Source organism: Asparagus officinalis, chromosome 8, assembly GCF_001876935.1.
Source record: "Asparagus officinalis chromosome 8, Aspof.V1, whole genome shotgun sequence".
Classification (NCBI taxonomy): Eukaryota; Viridiplantae; Streptophyta; class Magnoliopsida; order Asparagales; family Asparagaceae; genus Asparagus; species Asparagus officinalis.
Genome location: NC_033801.1, coordinates 51,010,637 through 51,035,378, shown reverse-complemented (window position 1 = coordinate 51,035,378; position 24,742 = coordinate 51,010,637). Strand labels below are relative to the sequence as shown.

At 35.8% G+C, this 24,742-nt stretch overlaps 3 protein-coding genes across 3 annotated transcripts in view; 2 read left to right on the top strand and 1 right to left on the bottom strand.

Moving 5' to 3' along the window:
• The window catches only part of LOC109821233, a 5,702-nt gene extending 5,527 nt beyond the window's left edge, over positions 1–175 (top strand). The window contains exon 8 of the mRNA XM_020387416.1: positions 87–175. Within this exon, the coding sequence (XP_020243005.1) occupies positions 87–175 (89 nt within the window). The remainder of the gene's footprint in view (positions 1–86) is intronic.
• LOC109821232 (small RNA degrading nuclease 3-like) lies at positions 7–14,968 on the top strand. The gene is made up of 12 exons (XM_020387415.1): positions 7–2,007; positions 2,822–2,968; positions 3,456–3,545; positions 5,948–6,087; positions 6,234–6,363; positions 6,437–6,506; positions 7,602–7,715; positions 7,769–7,833; positions 12,756–12,829; positions 13,002–13,109; positions 13,196–13,300; positions 14,212–14,968. The coding sequence occupies exons 1-10, from the start codon at positions 1,975–1,977 to the stop codon at positions 13,018–13,020; spliced, it is 882 nt and encodes a 293-aa protein (XP_020243004.1). The 5' UTR covers positions 7–1,974; the 3' UTR covers positions 13,021–13,109; positions 13,196–13,300; positions 14,212–14,968.
• Positions 15,841–24,742, bottom strand: part of LOC109820614 (syntaxin-61-like) — an 11,590-nt gene continuing 2,688 nt past the window's right edge. The window contains exons 3-8 of the mRNA XM_020386789.1: positions 18,193–18,306; positions 17,771–17,884; positions 17,289–17,488; positions 16,717–16,807; positions 16,446–16,511; positions 15,841–16,210 (exon numbers count right to left, since the gene is read on the bottom strand). Coding sequence (XP_020242378.1) covers positions 16,100–16,210; positions 16,446–16,511; positions 16,717–16,807; positions 17,289–17,488; positions 17,771–17,884; positions 18,193–18,306 — 696 coding nt within the window. The 3' untranslated portion in view covers positions 15,841–16,099. The remainder of the gene's footprint in view (positions 16,211–16,445; positions 16,512–16,716; positions 16,808–17,288; positions 17,489–17,770; positions 17,885–18,192; positions 18,307–24,742) is intronic.

Sequence of the window (24,742 nt, the reverse complement as noted above, 5' to 3'; positions counted from 1 at the left end):
TACTGTTGAGGAGATAAAATCCAGTGATGTTTCAGATGGAAAAATTGCAGCAAGTAGTTGAGTTTATGACCACTGTTTGTGTGCAGATTCTAGTGATAAGATTAGTGTTCCGTATTTTCCAATTGGAAGGTTGGCGGGTTTGCTGATTTTTGACTGCAATAGCGAGCTGACATGATATATTGGAGTCAATAAATTGCCGGTCCCAATTCTTTATCTATTAATCTATCATTTAATAAATGCATATGATTTTGTTTTAGTGGATAGTAGGCATAGATGCAATTTAGGGGTATGATATAGCGTTACATAGAATAAATTTGTAATTGTTAAGCTTAATTGCATTTAAATACCCTATAGTTGCCCTTACTTTGCGCTTATATGTCCTCACTTGTATTTCGCAGCACTTATGTACTAAAACTGCCAATTATATACCCTCATTGTTTTTGTAGCACTAATATACCCAAAAGTAGTTTTTAAAACTTGCACTTGAATAATCTAAATTTTTTAAAACTTGCACTTAAGTGCCCTCAGTTTACTTAAATACCCTTAATTATGCAAACTTAGAGGGTATTTATGTGTAAGATTTAAAAATTTTAGGGTATTTAAAAACAACTTTTAAAACTTTTATGGTATATAAGTGCTCCCATAAACAAATGAAGGTATACAAGTGGAAGTTTTAAAATTTTAGGGTATATAGGACAAGTGAGGGTATATAAGTTCAACATAGCTGAAACTATAGGGTATTTAAGTGCAATTAAGCCTAATTGTAACAAATATTAGGGTTATTTGCACTTTGGTATGCTAAAGTTTACATCATTTTTAACTTTTATACCTTATAGATTTTTTCGATACTTTGAATCTTTGATACGACAATGTTTACATTTAAAAAAAAACTTTGGTACCCCAACATTTCTCCCGATCACACTAATAAACCCAAAGTTTCACTTTTTGATCTTTGAGACCCTAAAGTTTTGTTTTAATTTTGATACCCCAATTTTGTAGGGGTATCAAAGTTAAAAATCTGGGTTTACTGGGGTGTCAAAGTTAAAAATGATGTAAACTGTGGAATATGAAAGTGTCGTAAAGAAACTTTGGGTATCAAAGTCAAGAAAGATATAAACTTTGGAATATCAAGGTATCAAGTAAAAACTTTGAGATATCAAAGTTGAAGATGTAAAATTTAGGGGTACCAAAGTGCAATAATCCTAGATACTATGATCATTTATAATTGAGAAATTGACTCTATAGAAAACTGATCGTTGGAAAGAATCAACTTCACTTTTATGGTTAAGTTGCACTTAAATGCCCTATATTTTTTAGCAACCTTGCACCTAAGTGACTTATTTTAAAACCAAGCAAATAAATACCCCAAATTATTTAAATATTACAGATAAATACCCTCAAGTTCCAAAATGTTACGCTTTGATGTTCTTCTATTTACCTAATGCCGCACGTTAGTGCCTTCTTGTTTGCTTAATATTACATATAAATACCCTAATTTTGTAAATAGTCTCACTTAAATACCTTAAAAAGTTTCTAAAATTTGCATTTTAGTACCCCTTTGTTATGCAATATTCTTGGATATGCAGAGAAACATTAACGCCATCTGCGTTTTTTTAACTTTGGGTTATTTATCTGCAATATTCTTGGATATGGGGAGAAATGTAATTCACCATATGTAATTAACAACTAATCCAACCACATGCAATTTAGACATAATAACTAAAAAAATAGGAGTAATTTGAACTAAAGAATAAGATTTCAGGTACCTCATAGCAATTTCTACGAATGAGGGGCGACTAAAATTGGAGATTTTAGAGACCAATTTGGATTTGGAACAAATGGATGTGGTAAGATATGTCCTTTACCCGACTCGAACCCGACCCATGTGTAGCCAAAATGGAGACGGCGGCCTCTTCTCTGTCAAAACCTTCATCTCTTTTTTGAGTTCTCTGAGGATCCTGGAAACCCTAGGCAATGGAGGAAGCAATCGCTAAAGCAGACAAAGAGGTAAAAATTCCATCCATAAAAGTGTTTTGACTTTATTTTAGTGGTCCACGTTTTTTCCCACATTTTTTATTCCCACATTTTCATTTTAAAATATTTATCTTTAGTTTATTTAATGGTCTATTTGGATGGAGGGTAGAGAAGGGAAGGGGAAGGGAAATTTTGGTTTACTTTTATTTGTGAGTTCTATTTATAAAGGTAGAGGAGAGAAATGAGGGAGAAAAGTGAACTAAAATTTTACCCTCCAAATTGGAGGGTAAAGAAGAGGAAGGGAAGGAAGGAAAAAAATTCTCTTCCTTTCCTTCCCTTATTCATCTCCCAAACACAACATAAAAGATAATTAAATTTTAATAATATTAAGTGCTAAATTCCTATTGGTCAGTTGAGAAGAAATTATCAAATAACCGCTCATGTTGATGGAACGTGGAGATAAAAGAAATTTTATTTAAGACTTGGTCCTCTCTTTACCCATAATAAGAAGATATAGTTTTCTCTTCATCAAGAAAACACGTAGAATCAAGAGGGCTAAGAGAGAAATTCAAGTCTTCATCACAGTTTTTCTTGTAGTCAATTTCTCATCAAGATTCCTAATCATGGATCAATGTATGCTCTCTTAATTAATTGTTCTTTGTGAAAATCAATCTTGTTCTAAGATCTTGGTATTATGATGATCAATCAAAATTAAGTCTGATTTGCTTAAATTAAGATTTAGGTTTACAAAAAGTTCACTACTCGTCTGCGGAAGTTTTGATTTGAATACGAAATCTCGAATATCATGCTTAGGTTCTTGCTGAGGTTGTCAAATTCTCTCAAAAAGGATGGACTAAAAGGATCTAAAGGAGGGTGGAAAGAATTTTTGGAGTCTCATGGCAAGAAATTTGGCGCTGGGTTAAGCGATCCGGCGAGAAGGTCTGCAGATGTGTTGATTGGGTTTCTGCAAACTTTCACTAAAAAAGATTGCGGGGTACTTGAATTTTTGTATCTTGTTCATGAATTATTTGGTAGATTACTGTGTTAACCTTTGTTTTGTTGTTACATTTGTCACTGTTTTAAAAAACCTCCGCCTACTCCGCTTAGACGTACGCCTAGGCCTAGGCGGTACCTAGGCCGCCTAACTAGCGCCTAGCGCTTAGGCGGTATTTAGGTTGTCCACCTAGATTTTACAAGCATTTAGGGGAGCATTGTCTGTTTACGTGAATTGCACCCTGTAGGCCTTGATTGTGATTTTATGTGTCGTAGTCTACACGTCCTCCAAACTCCATTAACCTCCAAATATGAACACCTCCACTACCTCTCCGACCTTCAGCAAAACCTCATCGACCACCACTTAAATGAAGAAAGAAAAAAAACGCCCAGAAAACGCTTAGGCGTCCGCCTAGGCGACTAAGCGCTGGGTGCCAAGTCCGACGCCTAGAAGCGCCCAACGTGTAATGTAACATTGACATTTGTAGTTTCTTAGTAAAATGATAAAGCGCAGGAGTGATCGCACGGAGATGGGGAGGTTTATTAAGGAGTTTCCAGATCAGGAAACCCCTGAACAGGTTAGCATAGTCTTGGTTTAAGTTCTATAACTAGATTATTGAAATGTGGTTGGGTTGCAATATTTAATAGAAAAACATGCGGAAGCTTCGTTAGCATAGTGGAAATGGCGTGCTTGTGCTTTCTGGGTTTCTGCTGAGAAGGGAAAATGAAACTGAAGTTAAGTTGAATGGCCAGGAGAAACCATGTCGACTTTTGATGGGGGGCTAATTGCACATATAACCCCCTTATGTATACTTTGAGTAGGACTTATCATCTCTAAACTCTTGTTTTAGAGCCTTTCACCCCTGAAGTCATGAGCAGGTGGGGGGAACCTATACCTAATATCTCTATGAAAAGCAATCTTTTCGTGTGAGGACCATTTTAGGTCAGATTTCACGCGATTTGCTTTTGACACCTACTATCAGGATAGTCCGAACTCAATTATAAGTAGAGCTGAATTTATTAAATCTGGTCCGCTGAACTTACATGTTTCCGAGGCACTTGGGCAAAGCTGAGTAGCATCTACAATGACCACCATGAATATCCTTACCACCAGGCACCATGCCGTTGTAAGTCATGTTAGCATGTCACTGCTTGCAACTACCAACCATAGGCTACCATCCATGCACCAATTAACATTATCACCATGTGCAGGATCTCTATTATAAGTAATATGTCAGCAGCCCTGCATGGTTTAACACTATGGCCATGTCCACTGGTGTCATCAGAGTTTTATCTTACATGAAAATGCATACGTAACTGAACTTATAGAATTATAATCCAAACATACAGAACTGTCTTATATTGTTTTAGCGGAAGGACATACAATACAATTTTCATAGATACAACGTAATGGTTGAGATTGGAACTCAGTGCTCAACTAATTCTTCCTGTAAAGAAGAGTTTTAATATGTCAATATTATTCTGTACTTTTGTGTCTCTCAATGATTGTTTTTGTTTGATTTTTTTTTTGAATGATATTCTTCTTATTGGCCTTTGTTCATGCACACTGGCATCACTATGGGTTCTATAGAGAGAGACACTGAAGTATGTTCTATAAAAAAAATTTGTTGCACCTTTTTGTCTCTAGTTCTATTGGCATTACATAATTTTATCAATTAGTTGATATTCATGATCGACACAACACTGCAATATGTGGAGGCTTGTCCAGTTGATTGTTGAGCACCCCCAATACACTCAGCGTTACTCCTTCCCATCCCATGAGGAGGTATTGTTCCATCTTAGACATTTTGATGTCCTTTCACCTTTGTTATCATGAGTTAACGTTCCTTCTATCTTTTAAGCAACTCATGCAAGTTGCTGACTCGTAAACTTTTTCTTACCTTTCAAGTTTCAAGTAGAACTTGTTAGCTTGTTCAAGGTTACTGAAATAATGCCTGGCTTTGATATCAAGGATGGACTCACATAAGAGCTCATGGGTTACTTGCCCGCGTACAATTTTAGATCCTTCTTAGAAATTGACTACATTTTTAGTAGGTGCCTCCACAAAATTTTAAGAGGTGCACCCTATCCTTTGCTAAAAATATGGTTGAGTTGAAGCCACATGCTATGAACTTTCTGCAGCAAGCATGAAGAGCAGCTCTATGTATAGTAGACGTTGGGTGCATGCTAGTCTTCATATTTTCTTTTAATAACAAAGGCTAGTTGCTTTTAGAAATGAAGGCTTACTATTTTCATTCAAGATAATGATTATTTTTAGAGAGAACTACTTATGGACTTTGACTATTATAGTTATGGACTCTAGCTTTGATGAGCACATCTATTTTCCCTCCTCCTATTGGTTTTATTGATGGGTAAATTGGGGGTAAAATTGCTATAGATGGTGCTTTGCAGAACCTGGAACTTGTTATTGTTTTAATTTAAATCAATGCAAATAATAAACCAGTGAACTAGATAATGTACATTGAGAAAGACATTTGATGGTGTGGAAATGAATAAAAAAGGACAAATGTACCAAAGGATGTGACTACGTAGAGAACAATTATGAAAGATATTTGTTGAAATTTAGTAGTGTTTGTCAGCTTTTGTGATGAAAATGATTGCATATTGATATGAAAATGATAATGAAAAATACTATGTGTTGGGATCTTTGATTTTGCATGAATAAGTTATTCTATTGGTAAAACTTATATTATATTAGTTATCAGTTTATATATACGTATATGTGACCAGTGTTGCCATAGGTAAAAAGTTCGGGATCCGTCCCTCTTTGACATCATTGGAGGGATCTTAGCGGACTTGACGATACTAATTGTTTAGCTTCTGTCATGCAATTATACTTCTTTTTTATTTTAATATCTTATTCATAATTTCTTTACTATCTATCAGACATATAGAAAGATAGAAAAATGCTTTTTATACTTGAAAAAAAATTACCTTATTTAATGACCTGATTTGGCAGGACTGGATGATAGTGCCGTTGGGTAAAAATTTTAAGGCGATGTGTTCGCAAACTTTACTTTCTGTTGATTGTGAGATGGTTCTTTGCGAAGACGGTAGTGACACAGTAGTTAGAGTATGTGCTGCAGATGGAACTTGGAAGTATTGTATATAGAACTATTTTCTAAGATAATGTTATTTTCCAAATTTCCAATGTAAATGACTTCTACCCTGTTGAACATAGTGTTACAGAAATTTCGTTTACAGCATTTATAATTGCTTCCTTGGTTGATTAGGTTAGCATCCAGTTTGAATGTTCAGGTTAAACTTGATAAACTTGTAAAACCCAGTAAAGATGTTGTTGACTATAGAACAGATATTACTGGGATCTCTGCTAAAGATTTGGTGGGAGTTACTTGTTCATTAGATGAAGTACAGGTAATGCTAGTTTTTTGGGCTATCATTTACACTATACTTTCTTGTCCAATTTTTTATCTGTGTCTTTTTGCAGGAAAGTTTGAAGAAGTTGTTACCACATGGTACAATTTTAGTTGGTCACGCATTACATAATGATCTAAAAGGTATGCTGGATATAGATTTGCCTTTTACTGTTACTATGTAATGATCTAAAAGGTATGCTGGATATAGGTTTGCCTTTTAATGTTACTTTATTATTTGACTTTCCTGATTATTTTTCAAGCAGCATGTGAATTTTGAGTTAAGTGTACCTTTGAGACATTCTCCTGTTATAATTTTACTCTCATATATATAGCACTAAATATTGATTATCCATGGGTGATTGACACTGCATGCATCTTCGAGTTGAAGGACTTGCCTGCTACATATTCACTTTCATTGGCAATTTGTGTAAGACTTTCAGTCGATGCCCAAGTTCAAAACTATATAGTTTAAGGGTCGTTTAGATGCGTAATAGAAATAAAATAAGTAGTTTCCAATTTATGATAATCAATACGATAAAAGAAACTTAAAAAATATGATCGGAATTTTAATTCTAATGACACATGAAGCTGAAAATGAATGAAAAAACCCTAAAACCCTTCTACGTCGTCCAATCCTTGTTTATAAAACATGACTGGCCACAAACGCTCAGTCGATATTTCCTTAGAGATGAAGCAAAGGAGAAGGACAACAATGGTTTTTTTGGGGCTACAATTTTGCCCTAGATTCACTATCCGGTTTTTTTTTAAAATTTTATTTGGAACATTACAATTGGATAATCGAGATTGAATTTTGTATTCTCAGCCCAAATCCAAACAAGTAAGGTCTAAAAAACCAGCATATTGGCCCATATTTGGAGGCTAACATATTGGCTGATCAGGGCCGGCCCTGAGCTAGGGCCACCAGAGCTACAGCCCGGGACCCACAGCTGAGGGGAACACAATATTGTATCCATTTCTTTTGTTGCTACACAGCACTATCAAAGGCCATTTCCTTGGTTAAAATAAAAATAGCTACATCTCTTCCCCTGTTCTGCTTCGCTTACCGTTCTCCTTCCTTCTCCTCATATTACCTTTCTGTTCCTAACCTCCTTTGATACCTCGTCTTCCGATGTCAAACCATCTTAAATGGATATACATTCTCTTTCCACATGCTTTTCTCTAACTTCTAATGCACATTCATGTCCTTGATGTGGATAAATGGATAAATACTTCCAGTTGCTGCCATTCCTAAGCTGAAGCACGCTGTTGATGGTGCTCAGAGTGATGAGTCTGCATTCTTGCTGAATGATGCATATAAAAATGACGAACACGCTGTTGATGGTGCTCAGAGTGATGAGTCTGCATTCTTGCTGAATGATGCATATAAAAATGACGAACACTAGGGTTTCTTGCGCTCAAAGTGGCAAGTAGAAGGATATCTAAATATGCAGGTAGATTTGCTCGAGAAGTAAGTTTACAATTGAATTGTTTTAGAGATCAGATTGTTATCTAAGTTATGGTGCTGATTTCGGTTCTTTGTACTAGGTACACTAGTTCATTTCCCTTGAAATCATTCGATGATATTCTAAAGAAAATTGAAAAATTAGCTCCTGAACTGCATCGTATAAGTTATAAAGCTTGAATATGGAGGCTACAATTTTAAAGAAGTGTTATTTCACTATCTGTTTCAGTGTAAATCATTTTATGACTGGGATGCAGGTCCGGTATTTGCAATACTTGAATGGTCTTTATCGTGATGATTATCTTGCTGCTTTGGATAATCTTATGACATATAGAATTACCTCTGTATCTTATTTTTGTAAAGTTCACATCAAATTCAATGTTACAAAAGTAATATGGAAATTCATGCTAATGTTATTTTGAAAGTGCATACTGGAAATGAAGTTAATTATGTATTTCTCAAGTATATACAAAAGACACTTGATTTTAATTGAATTTAATTATGTATTTCTCAAGTATATACAAAAGAAGGAAATTTGATGCACAAGTCTGAAATGTTATTTTGAAAGTGCATACTTCTAAATACTTAACACAAATAATACTTCTAAGAAAAGTGATAGGGCCACAACCCCAACCACAAAGTGTTTTTCCTTGTCTTTTGTAAAATCTTATAATTTTAATAAAATTTATTTATTTGTATAAAGGGGCACACTTGAGAAAATTTGCCCTGGGCCTTAGAAAACCCAGGACCGGCTCTGTGGCTGATATGTTTGATATTTCCCGACATGTCCGATTTCCTCCCTTAAAACGTCATACTCCTTCAAAATCTTGATATTGTGGCGTTAGAGCTCGCAATTCGACATTTCAGCCACCATGTCTTGACATATCGGCTGCCACTTAAGACCTTGGATGTAAGAGTGAGAGAGAGACCATGATGCAATTGAAACTCTTGAAATTTGGGATTTGATAGTTTGATTGTAGCATAGGTGGCGACGGATGGTTATATTGGGATATGCGCTATCTAACTTTCCCGCTTATTTTAGAAATTTTGCAAGGACTTGGTTTTTTCCTTCTTGTGTTAGTTTATAAAAGACAGAAATTAATGAATTTTATAAGAGTAAAATACATGTAGATTAAAGAAAAGCTAAGTTTTTGTACATATATCTATACAATTATTTGTATAAATATATAAAAGAATTAGTAGAAGACATCAAGCTCAAATAATGAAGGTAAAACGATGATTCTCTATCAACAAATCATTTACTCCTTACTCTATCCATATTCATTATTCAATTATATAAATAAGATGAATTTACTTTTTACATTTAAAAAAAAGGCAAAAGCATGTTCATCCTATCACGTGTGTCACATGTTAGGTTGGTAGTAAATTTGAAAAGAAAATAAAAATCATAAAGTCTTCATTTATAAAGTTGGATTAGTGGATAAAAACTACATATATAGTCACTTAGTTGGTCTTTTTTTTTGTCCAAAAGAAAATTTAGGGTGTGTTAAACTTTGGGTTAAAATTTGGGCCAGAATTTCTAAACTAAATTGTTATGTTGAATAGCGCAGATCCCGATATCATCATCCATCGCTACTTGTGCTCAAGTAAGATTATCGAATTTTAAATTTATATGGAACATTGTGACCTTCACGTTCAACATGTCAGCCACTATTAAAAATCTTGGATGAGAGGGAGGGAAGGAGGGAGGGGGGAGCGGGAGAGACCTTGACGAAGTTGAAGCCTTAGAATTTTGGGATTTAGTACTTTTAGTTGAGCGAAGGTGATGATGGATGACGATATTGAGACCTGCACCATTTAACGTTCCCTCTTAGTTTAGAAATTATGGCCTAACTTTTAACTCATTCTATTTCTTTTGAACCCAAAGGGGGACCAACTAAGAAACCATGTGTGTAGTTTTTATCTATTTTGATCTAACTTCAAAAATGAAGACTTTATGGTTTTTATTTTTCTTTTAAAATTTACTATAAATCTAACATGTGCGATTACATGAGATAGGATGAACACATCTTTGCATTTTTTTTTAAATGTGAAAAATATTTTTTTCTTATTTATAGTATTTAATGGTTGATATGGAGAGAGTGATGAGTAAATGATTTTCTTAGGGAGAATTACCTTTATTATTTGTGCTTGATGTCTTCCACTAGTTTTCTTTTTATGTGTGTAAAGAAACTTAGTTTTTCTTTAATCTACATATATTTTAATTTTTTTTAAATTTATCAATTTTCTCTGTGTGTTTTATGGACTAATACATCAAAGAAAACCATGTAGTAGCAAATTTCAGCAAAGTGCATTTTCTTCCAATTTAGGTTTAGACGACAAACAATTTACTTGCATGTTGATTTTCTATAGAAAGCACAAGTTGTAATAACTACCTATGATAAACAAAGAACTAGAGAAATTTAAATGGATTAATTTTTAGAATCTTTTTACTAGTTGAAGTACACATTCATCAACAAACAAACAAAATGTAACTCAATACTCAGGATGAATATCCATGTAAAAGTTTACTAAATGTACTCCAATTTCTCTCGCAAACTGAGCTAATTGTCAAGCTCAAAATTCTCATCATCCTCCTCCTCAATTCGAGACTTTCTACCCTAAAAGCCTATACCATTTAACTAGTCAATTTAAAATAAAAAACAATTAGTAACTTATGAATTTCTAATAGAAATTGGTGAATTCATTTGAATGAAATTACAAATGTACCGAGATTAAGATCATGACTTTTTGCTTGGTTTTTGACGAGTCTTCTCCAAGCGACCCTCTAATGAGAGAGTTGAAATCTTATCTTACTAGAAATTTTACCATCTTCTTGATTGAATTTGTAAATACATTCAATAATATTATTTATAAAGCTTTTATCATTTTTCAATCTCCACAACAGATGGATAGAAGAAATAGGGATTCAAATAATATCTGATTCATATAGCGGCCCCTTGAGTTTGTCATCCCATTCTGATCAATCATCTTCCATATTTGGTAAATATTTCTTTTCTTCATTCTCAAGGGCCATTTTCTTCTCCTCCTTGACCAGCAACAAGTCTCCCTATACAAATCCTAGATGGGAACTTATGAAAGTCACTACCGGCAGAACCTTCACCAAGGGAGTAAACACTTTGGGGGCAATATCATCATTTCCCTAAGTTTATTGCTTCTTGTAATTTCAGCAAACAACAAACAACAAACAACACAAAAATGCAATCCATATTTTGTAGCTACTTAATAACTTTTAACATTAAAATGGACACCTTTTTGCCTGATTCCTTAGAAATAGACCACTCTCCATCCATTGGTTAGACATGAACATTTGCCTCAATTCTTTTTTCTTATCCCTCAATGACTGTAGCGATAGGAATGCAGTACCAAATCTAGTCCCCCTGGATGTTACTATTTCCTCCTTTGCAAATCTTCTTAGCAAGCTAAGAGACTGGTGTGACTGTAGATGTACATTGATATGGTTCTTCCCATCATAATTGCACTCTATATAGGTTTAATTTCGCTTATGTCACTAACATCAAAATTGATAGTGTGTGCTACACAAGTTGTGCATTGGCCTCTTTATTTTCATTAGTTTAATGGCTACCATGTTAGTTGAAGCTTCATCGATGATAATTTGTCCCACATTTCTGACCTTAACTCATCAATCGCCGTCCTTAAAAGCTGACGTATATAATTCGTATCATGCTTATAGCCGATGCTTTCTATGAAGCTAAAAAAGTTGTCCCTCCATGGAAATGTACTATGTTCAATATTCTCTTTTTCTTTCAGTCACTCCGAGCATTGGTCAATATAGAGCATGTTCTAACCGCACAAATTTTTAAAAAGTTTTCAACATTTTCTTTGTTTCATTCACCTCCCTTTGCAGATGGACTCTTTCAACTCATATGTTGTTCGAGCTTCGTGTAAAGCCTTCAAACTTTATAATAGCATGCACCATCTATTGGAAAGAAGGAAGTGTTGCGATATTGAAGTGATATTGGCTTCATAGAACCATCTCCCTATATATTTTGCCGCATCATCATTGCTACTAACTTGGCCAACTCCAAGGGAGAATTACTTGCAAAATAGTTCATTGACCATTTTGTCTTGAAAGAAGACAATGTACTTCGTTGAGGGGGTTATTCATTGGGTCATTTGAGGATAATTGGGATACATATGAAGATTGCATTTTATGGAATTATTCATTAGGGTAATGAGATTGAGACTTTTTACCTTTTGGTGTTGGTTTTTTGGAAATAGTACAGGGTGTTCATCCGAAGTTAAAGTTATTATACCAACTCTTTGAGACGTCACTTTAACCAATATAAAAAAATGTAGGCATCAATTTTAAGGTTCATCTCTAGTAACTCGGGCGACTCCTTGGGAGAATGACTTGCAAATGAGTCCATTGGCCATCTTGTATTGAAGGAAGTCGATGTGCTTCCCTGGGGTGGTTATTCATTGGGATATTTGGGGGATAATTGGGATAGTTTTGGGGTTTTACTTAATGATGTTATTCATTGAGATAATGAGACTGTGATTTTACCTTTTGGTGTTATTGGTTTTTCGGCCATAGTACAAGATCTATATATAGTTAAATTATTATATAACAGCTCTTAGAGATGTTGCTTTTATCAAGATAATAAAAAAATGTAGGCGCCAATTTTAAGGTTAATCTGCATGCCTTCTCTTGTTTGATGCTGCCTTGACCAATAGGCAATAATTCAGAAATGATTGGAAGTCTACATAAGTTTGCCATATTCTAGTAGATATTAAAGTTACATTCCATTCTTCATAACTGCCAAATACTCTGATGATGATATAATAAAATTCTACTTTATGCATGATCTGACTAGGCATCTAACTCCTTTTTTCTCTTTATACGGTCAATGCATCTTTACATTCAACCCTTATTTCCATTGCAGTCTGTGCTGTGTTATAAAATCAGTAAGGAAGGTGAACCACATAATTGCCTTATTGATGCACAAGCTTCAATGAGGTTAGTTCTTGCCAAGCTGGAGAATGGATTTGAGGATCCGATTGCTGTCGATGGAAAAGATATATGTTGGAACTAATAATAAACGTATCATACATGACTTATTTATGCATACATGACTTATTTATGCATCAATGACGTTTATTTTTCAGAATTTATATTAACTTTTCTTTAGGTGCTGGAGTTTGATCTAACAAAGCTGCTTCTTCACAAAGTATCAGTTGAAGTACCTTGTCAAGAACTGCAGGGTGTATTTTCTACGAAATATGAAATTGATATTCAGGTGGGCGCTTTATGCTCTCTAGTTTTGTAGATGAACAGAGAGTTGTGTAAGTTACAAACATTGTGTTAAAATGCTTTGTTTTGCAGGCTGATGTCAGAGTTCGAGGCCAATATTATTCTACCTTTGCTGTTTTTAAGGATGCAGAAAATGCATATTCCGCATTTAGAGGAATAGAAGGGCAAGAAATCATGGTATGTGCTGAAGACATGAACTCTTATTAAGTTTCCTAAGCCCAAAACCGTTCCAGAACAACACACTTTAATGGTGATTGAACTTTATTCTAAACCATTCTATGAAAAACTAAAAGAGTATTAGTCCAGGTGATGAAAGATCAAATCAATTGCCATATCTTTCTAGTTGAACAATATTCTGTGAAGATATTCCCTACCTATGAATCAATGGTAAACCTCCAGTACCAGCATGAATGTGATTGCAGTTCTCTTTGTAAGTCATTCGAGCAAAACAGACTCGCTATTAAGGGTAGAGGAAAGAAATAATAGAAAAAGAGTTTTAGAGTAGAGGTCTCCTTTGGTGCAGGGTCTGATTACCTACCCCACGTAGACACACATGATAGTGTCCACTTGGATACTATTAATAGTAGCAGATTGTAGTGTGCGTGCACGTGTGCGTGCTTGTGTTTGTATGGGGGGTGTGTGTGTCCTATGTGTGTATACAGATTTTAAATTCTGATATCCAGAGTTTAAATTTGTGTTGGTAGTGTCCATATTATTGGATGCTATTAATAATAACATGGTCAACACGCGCGCGCACGCACACACGTGTATATGTATATATGACATAAGTGTATATGTATATATAATATAAATGAATGGAAGATTATGATTTATATAGCCGACCCCAAAAACTTGTGTTAAAGGCTTTGTTCTTCTAGTTTTCGTATATATAGCCACACATATCCGGACACGCACACCGAAGCGTGCGCGCGCGTGCGCACACCATGGAGCAATGCACACAGCGTGCATGCGCACGAGCTGGACAAAAGATGGCAGCTTATTTTCCTAAATACCTACCAAGAAATAGACAAGTGACAAGACTGGTCCAAAATGGTTTTAATCCCGTTCTTTCTCCACTTTCAATGCAGGATTCTAGCGGACGTCTACAAAAGAACATCTTGCTTCGCTAAGTACAGGATGAAAGTTTACTTTCTATGTTCGCGGGGTGATATATACCAAAGAAAAGATTTGCTCCAGGACCAAAAAAGGCAAAGAATTGTCTCTGCAGCAATGTAGTTATCATGTAGAAGACATCGAGAAACTGGAGCAAAGCTTCGAGACAGAGATGATCACGCAAAAGAAATTGAGAAATTAAAGCCAGAGCTCCGAGATAGGAAAAAATATATCATAAAGTTTTAAGTAAATACCATAAAATTTCAGAAACAAAACATTACTAAATTATCATGAATTCTGAAATAAACTCACTAAAATCATGAACTATCATGGACTGTCGGAGACTATCATAAAGCTGCCATACAGTTTTCCGGTAGATATTTCTCTGTAATTTGAAACTTCTTAAAAAAAATTCAAATAACAATACTTTGTGATATTTTTTACGAAAAATACCATATAAACTATCAGAAAATTACCCGTAATTAAATTACATACATGAACTTTTATTTATGCTACACAAAACCACCTATGCTATGAATTTTCACATTTAATATAAATGTTCAAAAACCCAGTTGTGAGATAACAATTTCCCATGCTAATTATGTCAATACTTGTGACTAATTTAGTGTCAGTTACGTATGAATAATTTCTAAAATTAACTGAAAGTAATAAAGGATACAGCACAATTTTCAAAATCTCTTTTTTTATTATTCCTTTTTTTTATCCTTTTTCTTTCAGAATTCTTGGTTACTTCCTGCTTTCATAGACGGGCTTGGTTATCATGTAAACGTAAGCCAAAGAGCGAAACCGCCGCCTCTTTCTCCGTCTCCGCTCGCCGCCGTCTCCATCTTCATCTCGGTCTTCTTCTGTTCTCATCGCATCGTCCCTTTTGCTCACCGTCCCCTTCTCTTTCTTGATTTCTTCTTCTTCCGTCGGTTGAACAATCTGTCTCGTTGCCTGCGCATCTGGCTGGGTTGAAGCGTTGGCCATCGCAGAATACAAAGAAGATGAAATTTGGAGGAAACAAGTGTTGCCTCTCTGCTCTTTGTTCTTGGTTGTTAGTCGCATTAATCGTGTATATTTTATATGGGTTTGTGAACGCGGTATTTTGGAGACCGAGACAGCGAGGAAGTGGCTTGTTAGAGTTCTTCAAATAAGTGTGTTGCACGGGAGATTAGACCGAGTCCCCGTGAAAAGATGGTGGAATTCTAACTTCTTTAGTTTTTAAATATCTTTTACGGTATCGCTCACACTTTGCACTTGTACGCTCTCACTTTGTTTTTCATGGTATTTATATACCCTAAATTATATAAACTTGGCAATTTGCTACCCTATGTCGTGCAGACGTGAATTTTTTTTTTTAAAAAGGTTGATACCAAGAAATGCAATTTCGATGTCAAAAAGTCCAAAGTGGATAACAACTACCTTCCATCTCTCACAATTATAATATCTGTGTTTAAAAGGATTCAGAAGCTACATTGATATGACTCGAATTATCCCCCGTCAAAAGCTCCATTTGCTTCTTTTTTTTTTTTTTTTTTTTTCTTTTTTTTTTTTTTGTTTTTCATCAAGCATATAGAATCGAGCCCAATCGAAATCATGCATATTAGAACCAAGTAAAGCTTTAAATAGGAAACCTTAAAAGGTTCTTTTAGGTTCACCTATTTGGAATTCTGTATTATAAGCTGCCATTATATTGATCATTCACCAAAACTCGATACTCACATACCTAATTTACAACATTACAAGTAACTGAAAAAGACCAAACATACGTTTGGCAGAAAAACAGAGGCATGTTGGTCTGCCGATGCTCTCGCAGTAAAGATAATACCAACAACACAATTCCATTCCAGTTTTCTCCTTCTATGTTAGGAACACCAAAACAAAAAGAATGATGAAGAGAACCACCAAGAATAATATCATCATCAATTGTCCCTTTGCACTGGCTTTCTTCATGACCGTAGCCACTTTTTTCTGCTCAGGGGTGAAGTCAACATTTCAGAAGAAGTTTAAATGCAAATTAAAGAACTTAACACCCATTAGAAACTTTCACCTTATAGTTTTACTAATATAAATTGTCAGAATCAAAACTAGAATAAAAGGTTTGTCCGTTCGAAATCAAGATTATTAGCACTTTGTTCTTCATTCACATGAATAGTAACCATAATTGCAGGTAATAAAACAAAAGATGATAAAGCAAAATACATACCTGAATAAAGTCCAACCTATTTGACGTGGTTTCCATCTCCACGCTCAGGTCACCCAAAATTCTGTCCTGGGATATTGTTATAGAATGATATCATGCCAGATATTAGAAACAGTATATACATTTTGAGCAACAATATAATATGACTATTTAGCATAAAAGTGGTGGACCACTGTCAACAAGAAGTTTAAGGTCAAAATTGATATATAATCCCAAGTAGCACTTAACTCCCACAGATTCATTTGTTAACGGTACTGATTTATAAACACATTACCTGCCCACTAAGTTCTTCATGAATAGTAAGTCCTACACCTCCAATTCTCTGCACACTTGCGGTAAGCTCATCCAACTCGTCGTCTTGCTGCCTAAAGAATAAATTGGCTGGTATGAGAAAGATAAGATTTTCACCATAAGCATTTATTAAAGGGCTCAACATTATGCAGCACAAAGTAAATAAGATTGGATTAAAAGGTAACAAGGTTATTATTTAAATATATATGTATTTTAGCATATTTTCAAGCACGCTCTTGGCATACATCCAAAGCTAATGTCATGCAAAAGATCAATTAGCAACAAGAAATTAACTGCAAGAAAACATTCAATGGTTTTTTCTTTTTTTTTTGGGAATTGCAGCTAAGTTGTTATTTAATTCTTTTTTCAAAATATCATTGGTCCACATTTATGCTTTGGGCATTGTTTCTAAATCTTACTTCAAAGGGATACAACACAATTCATATCAGAGTGAAGAACTTTATAATATTATTTATTACTAATATTTAGCAACTACCTAAAAGAAAATAACTACAGCAATATAAAGGGAATATCATTAGCGTATGAAGCACATACCTTATAAGGAGCTGTTGGTGATCAGATTCTGAAGAGATGAAATCGTCATTGTCATTGGCAACATGGTGGCGCGATATGCCCGTCTGAGAAGTGTAATCATTTTGAAGCTTCATAAATTCTTGGCGTGATCCACTGACACCAGAACTTACTGAGCTAGTGTTTTGTCTTCCAGCTTCTACTGCTTTCCTCACACTGTTCACCTATACAAGTAGTAAACTCATCAGAGCCAACCCTTCCCAGTATAAACAAGAGCAATGATCAAGGTGAAAGATGAATAGTGCATAGAGAAGAATAATCTTCAACAAAATATTGATCTAAATAGGATCATCATATCGCAATAATTCATCTGAACATGGGCCAGCCATCACCCCTAATTTTCCTACAACCAAAAGAATTAAAGATTGTAGATGAAAAATGGAACTAAGGGTGGACACACTAATATGACATTTGCCCAATTATGATTGTGTATGTAAAAGAAATACCTGGTTATGCACTGTATTGCTCCATCTCCTACGTTTCTCAAGTTCGAGCTCATCAAGTCCATAGAAAGCTGGATCTTGTGCTGCCACTGAAATTGTCTTGCTCAGTTCATCCACCTTTCAATCACAAAGTTTAAAATGATCAGTGATGAAATATTGCTGACTGGAATAGAAGTTTTGTTAAGAATGAGTAGCTGATCGACAGCATCGACCAGAATTCAACAAAAAAAGAAGACAAATAAGAAAAAGGTTTCTGACTCCTACTAAGTAGTAAGTACCAACAGTCTTTGCTTCTTCAGCATAACATGGCTTTATTATGACTTGTCAATCAACTAAAGTTTATAGCGTAGATGGAGACCATCTAAAACTTCGTGGGATGGGAAAAAAGAAACAAAGAAGACACTTTAACCTTCCCTATGTGGTACCTGCCACTCGATGCTTTCACAGCTTGCAACAATCTCTTTAGTTAGATGAACATGCTCTCCGGTGTTCGATTGGGTTTGTTCCCATCGCCGAAAAGTAGCTTGCAGGTTATCAATCTGCTCAAGGAATCATATCAATTTAGTGTTGCATTGTGGAGAAGCATGACAAGATAAAGCATTCTTCCTCGCCTTTGCAATTAGTTGGGCCTGTCCCACTTGCAAAGGAATTTAATGCTCTCCAACACAGGCTATGAAGAAAATGATAAAAAAAATATAAACTAGTTCCTAGTAAAATTGCACATCCAAGGCAGCTAGAATCCAGATAGTGTTATGAAATATGCATTTTCGTGCAAAATGTGTATAGAGATACTTTTACATTGGAAGGAAGATTATATTTCTTGCATGAATGTCAAGTAACTTTTAAACGGCTGTGGATCATACAAACTAACTAGACATGAACTTGAGACTGTAACGGCAATAAATATCATTACACAGATTTATTTGCCAAGCAATGCAACAGCTTCAAACTTTGTGACGTATAAAATATTTATTTTATGTCAATGTTTATTTGCATGTAAAATAGAATATACAAAGTTCTTAAGTATGACATTCAAATCGTGTATGCCATACATTCAAATCGTGTCACATATATTATATCCAAGTCTGGGGATACATAACTCATTGGTTTATAATGCTAATCCTCTAAAGCACAATCAAATGAGGGTATTGTTTATGGTTCCTGATTCATTGGCTCTCCAATCCAATTCCTCTAAATCAGTAAGATCAAGATAACCATATGTTGTGAAATTAATCCAATATTAATGAGGACAAGAATGACAGCTTCCCAAATTTGTTATTTGACTTTTTTTTTAATTTTCAGTTTTAGTAGTTTGAATTCGAAATTTGAATTGTAGCCTAAATTTAGTAGTTATTCAGTTTTGGTATCTAATTGATTTGGAGAGATTTGAGTGATTTTAGAAGATTTCCAAACTGTATTTTCTTTTCTTTATAAGGGATTGCTGTAATCAGATTGAGATATTGAAGAATATTAAAAAATGAAAATTTGAGTTAATAGACTTTTGGTGTGAAACCTAGGTCATGGGTGTGAAACCCTAGGCCTGCCAAAAGAAATTATCCCTGTTCATTTTATTTTCTAGCCGTCCCTTTTGTTCTTTTTCTCTCTCTCCTCCAAGTAAATCTCAGCTGCTATTCATCTTCTTCTTCTTCCTCCAGCGCTCACAACCAGACCTACGCAAATCCACCGCGCCCAGCCAACCGCCACCCCATCTCCTCGTTCTCCACTTCGAACCCAACATCGATGTCCCCGAAATCCACCAGCCCCGCCTCTCTCCTCCCAGCAGCCGCCACAAACCCTGGTTCTAGGGTAGGAATTTTTTTTATTTTTTTATTTTTATTTTTAGATTAGTTGAGTCTTTTATTTGATATTAAAAAAAACGCATTCATCCCATTTAGCTGTTTGTGCACACCATTCATCTCATCTCATTGTTAGTGCATGACCACTCGCACAGATCTACCTTAGGTGAGTCAAGTCAATCAGTTAGTGAGTCCAGCATGTCTTTTGAATTCCTTAAGAAATTCGATGAGGCAAAAAAACAAATAGGTGTCGTAGCCCAGAGCTTAACAAATTTCCAGAATGAAACCAACGAAAGGTTTGCTAGGCTTGAAGGAGCGCGGGTTGCAACTCCGTCGCCACAAAGTCAAGGCTATGGATACCCACCGCAAGGTCATGGGTACGTCGTTCATCGACCCCCACCTCAACCAGTGTTTGATCCACCAACCTTTGACGGTAAGCTCGGCCCACAAACTTTCTTGAATTGGCTGAAGAACATGGATCGATACTTTGACTGGTATGCCATAACGGAACCACAAAAAGTCAAGTTTGCGGCAATGAAACTCACCGGACCAGCCTGCCAATATTGGTCCAAATTCGAAACATTAAGGTATATTAGTGGTGAGTTACCAATTTTAACTTGGCAAGAAATGACTGACGAACTAAAAAGGGAATACCTTCCACCAGTTAAAATTAATAAGTCACATATGACAGAATCAAAATCTATTCTTGAGAAAACCGTTAATCAGACCTTAGATTTGATAGAAATTAACTCTGCACAGGAATTCCAGTATAGTAAAATTAAAAATCCATGCACTTCCGTTCATTCTGAAACTACCTCTGTAATTGTGGAGTTCACTAAAGTTTCATGCAATGACAACACTCCGACTATTCCCCAAGCTACCCCTTTGATCACGGAGTCCACTGATGTTATCCCTGAAGTTGTTCTTGAAATCGAAACTCCAACTCTTTCTGAACCAACTCCAGTGATTGAAAACGCTGTTGATGTTCCCCACAGAGTCCTCCCGGACCAACATGATCCCCAACACGTTCCTGATATGGGTCCTAAAGCGATTCAATCGGATATCTGTATGGAAGTTGAATACCAAATTGAGCCTAGTGAAATAACTACCATATTAAATGTCAAACCCACATGCATTGTCCCGATAGTCACTCACACATACACTGATCCATTTTGGGAAAATATAGTGATTAAGGATTCGCAGGAGGCGGCACACGGGAGGCGGAGACGGAGGTTGGGGCGGTGCGGGGTTTGAAGGCCAGCGGGTTTGAAGAGGAGCAGGGATGTATTTGATGGGTTTTGTGACGTGAGATGAATGAGAGGGATGAACAGTAGTTGAAGTTCTCTTTTTTAATGTGAGGAGAGAGAATAACTGCGGCTGGGGAATGAAATGAACAGAGAAAAATATAATTTGTTTTGTCAGGGATTAGGTTTCACACCCGAACCCAAGCTTCACGCCACAGAGTTCAACCAAACAATTTTTTTTATTCATCAATGATTCACATCTGATTACAAGAGTTCTTAAATAAAGAAAATTACAGGATTGGAAAATTCTCCAAATCCCTCAAATCTCTCTCATAATCAAATACAATCAATTAACTAATTAGCTACCAAATAAATTCAAAATTCAAAATTTAAAATTTAAAATTTAAATCTAACAAAATAGAAAGTCTGCTCAATCCACTCTAGCTGCCGAATCTATCATCAATCAAATCAAAACCAGTTATTAGGAATCCAGTACAAAGCTGAAACACGGCGTCCCCTGCGTTGATAAACACGGTGAAAGTCTCGTGCACGTATCTGGATGTTCTCATCATAATATATCCCAATAACCTCACAAACCCCCTTGAGGTTTAAATGCTAGAACTATAGGGAAAATGCAACCCGAACTGATGAGGACAAGAATGACAGCTTCCAAATTTGTTATTTGATTTTTTTTAAAATTTTTAGTTTTAGTAGTTTGAATTCGAAATTTGAATTGTAGCCTAAATTTAGTAGTTATTCAGTTTTGGTATCTAATTGATTTGGAGAGATTTGAGTGATTTTAGAAGATTTCCAAACTGTATTTTCTTTTCTTTATAAGGGATTGCTGTAATCAGATTGAGATATTGAAGAATATTAAAAAATGAAAATTTGAGTTAATAGACTTTTGGTGTGAAACCTAGGTCATGGGTGTGAAACCCTAGGCCTGCCAAAAGAAATTATCCCTGTTCATTTTATTTTCTAGCCGTCCCTTTTGTTCTTTTTCTCTCTCTCCTCCAAGTAAATCTCAGCTGCTATTCATCTTCTTCTTCTTCCTCCAGCGCTCACAACCAGACCTACGCAAATCCACCGCGCCCAGCCAACCGCCACCCCATCTCCTCGTTCTCCACTTCGAACCCAACATCGATGTCCCCGAAATCCACCAGCCCCGCCTCTCTCCTCCCAGCAGCCGCCACAAACCCCCACTTGCTCCGCTCACACAGCCGTCGCCCTCGTCGTCGTCAACTCTGAGATCGCGGTCCCGTCGAGATCGCTGATTCCGATATTATGAATTTTGGCGAAACGGTGCGCGTTGTTTAAATTAGATCGCTGATTCTGATAGACCCCTCCCCCGTTTCGCATCATTTTTGGTATCAGAGCATGGTTCTAGGGTAGAAAATTTTTATTTTTAGATTAGTTGAGTCTTTTATTTGATATTAAAAAAAACGCATTCATCTCATTTAGCTGTTTGTGCACACCATTCATCTCATCTAATTGTTAGTGCATGGTCCTCCCGGACCAACATGATCCCCAACACGTTCCTGATATGGGTCCTAAAGCGATTCAATCGGATATCTATATGGAAGTTGAATACCAAATTGAGCCTAGTGAAATAACTACCATATTAGATGTCAAACCCACATGCATTGTCCCGATAGTCACTCATACATACACTGATCCATTTTGAGAAAATATAGTGATTAAGGATACAAGTTTGAGCACAAGTGTTTTTATTTCCTTTCTCCTTCATATTAAGCACACAAAAACACTCCTTCATGCATGTGTTTGCACGTTCCTCCTTATCACTGCAAAAATAGGAAATTTGTTATACATATTAATGAAGGAACACCTAATTATTCCATTTGATAGAGGACGTCATGCATTTTAGACACTTCGTTGAGTTTACATCTGTCATTGATCACCTCATTCGAGTCTGTATTTCATCATAATCATTTGAGTTGATTTACATCATTTTTATTTTGCATTGGTCATATATTGGGGAATCAGTAAGCTCGGCCCACAAACTTTCTTGAATTGGCTGAAGAACATGGATCGATACTTTGACTGGTATGCCATAACGGAACCACAAAAAGTCAAGTTTGCGGCAATGAAACTCACCGGACCAGCCTGCCAATATTGGTCCAAATTCGAAACATTAAGGTATAACTTGAATAAATACATTGTTAACTGAAATGAATGATATGGAGTCAGGACATAATTTAAAACTGTTAATGCTGATATATTAGATGGTTTGGACTTGTCCAAAACAGTTTCTTTATAGCTGTTTAAGATTTGACATGATATTTATGAGCTTTTCCAACTCTTAAAATAATTAATAGCAACATTTATATTATCGATTTGGTCATAGTTCTATTCTCAATATTGAGTGATTAAACAGTTCACAATGTTATTGACAGTCCACTGATATAAGCCTGACCCTATTTTCCCTTTCCCCCCCCCCCCACTTCTATATATATATTCACCCATGCAGCAGTGAATTTTGATAATATTTTAGATGGTGAATTTACAATGCAATCTAATTAATGATTTGAGATGCAGAAAAGTATTTGATGGCAGATTAAGATGCAGACAGACTATATTGAAGATTATAAACTTCTGCAGCTAACTCGACGGAGTCGAGTTTTCTCCCACCCGGGGAGAATAATGAGGACAAGAATGACAGCTTCCCAAATTTGTTATTTGACTTTTTTTTTAATTTTCAGTTTTAGTAGTTTGAATTCGAAATTTGAATTGTAGCCTAAATTTAGTAGTTATTCAGTTTTGGTATCTAATTGATTTGGAGAGATTTGAGTGATTTTAGAAGATTTCCAAACTGTATTTTCTTTTCTTTATAAGGGAGTGCTGTAATCAGATTGAGATATTGAAGAATATTAAAAAATGAAAATTTGAGTTAATAGACTTTTGGTGTGAAACCTAGGTCATGGGTGTGAAACCCTAGGCCTGCCAAAAGAAATTATCCCTGTTCATTTTATTTTCTAGCCGTCCCTTTTGTTCTTTTTCTCTCTCTCCTCCAAGTAAATCTCAGCTGCTATTCATCTTCTTCTTCTTCCTCCAGCGCTCACAACCAGACCCACGCAAATCCACCGCGCCCAGCCAACCGCCACCCCATCCTCGTTCTCCCCACTTCGAACCCAACATCGAAGTCAATCGCCACGTCGTCACGACCCCCGCGTTGTTCTTCAGCCGCCTTCAACCCACCGCCAAGCAGTCCGCCACCGTCTTCAGCTTCCTCTAACAAGCCGCCCTACTTCAGATCGTAGAAGTGCTGAAGAGATCATTCGGATCTGAACTATTTTGGAGCAGACCCGAACCTATTTAATTTGGGTCTGATTGCTTTGGTTCACACCCGAACCGGGTTTAGTTGGACCTGATTTCCAGTCCAGACCCAACTCGCACTTGTTCAGATCTGTTTGGATTCCAATTCGAACCTGATACGAAGGTTTTGTTTTCTCTTGACTCGGTATTTTCTGTTAATCTCATTTACTTAGTTAATTGCATGAGTATGTCACCTCTAAACTATTATCTTATATTCACTGCTTAGAGTATAATTGTGAGTTGAGAGAAACTGAACATGTGACTGCTAAATTTTGATATTGATTTTAAGAACTTGCGAAAATGATAATTGATATTGTGAATAAATTATTCGAGATTGGAATTGTTCATGATTATTATTGCAAATCTTGTTAAAACCCATCTATCGCATTAACTGTTTATTTAATTTCCTACCGAATATTATGAATTTTGGCGAAACGGTGCGCGTTGTTTAAATTAGATCGCTGATTCCGATAGACCCCTCCCCCGTTTCGCATCAAATATTTACTTCATCTGCCTCATATTTGCTATCCTTATATCCTACCGCACCTTTTCACATAAAAAACCATATGTTCCTTAAGGTTTCTTTAAAATTTATATTTTTT

Coding starts and splice junctions, on each gene's coding strand:
- LOC109821232 (XM_020387415.1), top strand. CDS start 1,975: ATGGAGGAAGCAATCGCTAAAGCAGACAAAGAG. Junction 6,364..6,436: donor GTTCATTAGATGAAGTACAG/GTAATGCTAGTT, acceptor GTCTTTTTGCAG/GAAAGTTTGAAGAAGTTGTT. Junction 6,507..7,601: donor ATTACATAATGATCTAAAAG/GTATGCTGGATA, acceptor AAATACTTCCAG/TTGCTGCCATTCCTAAGCTG.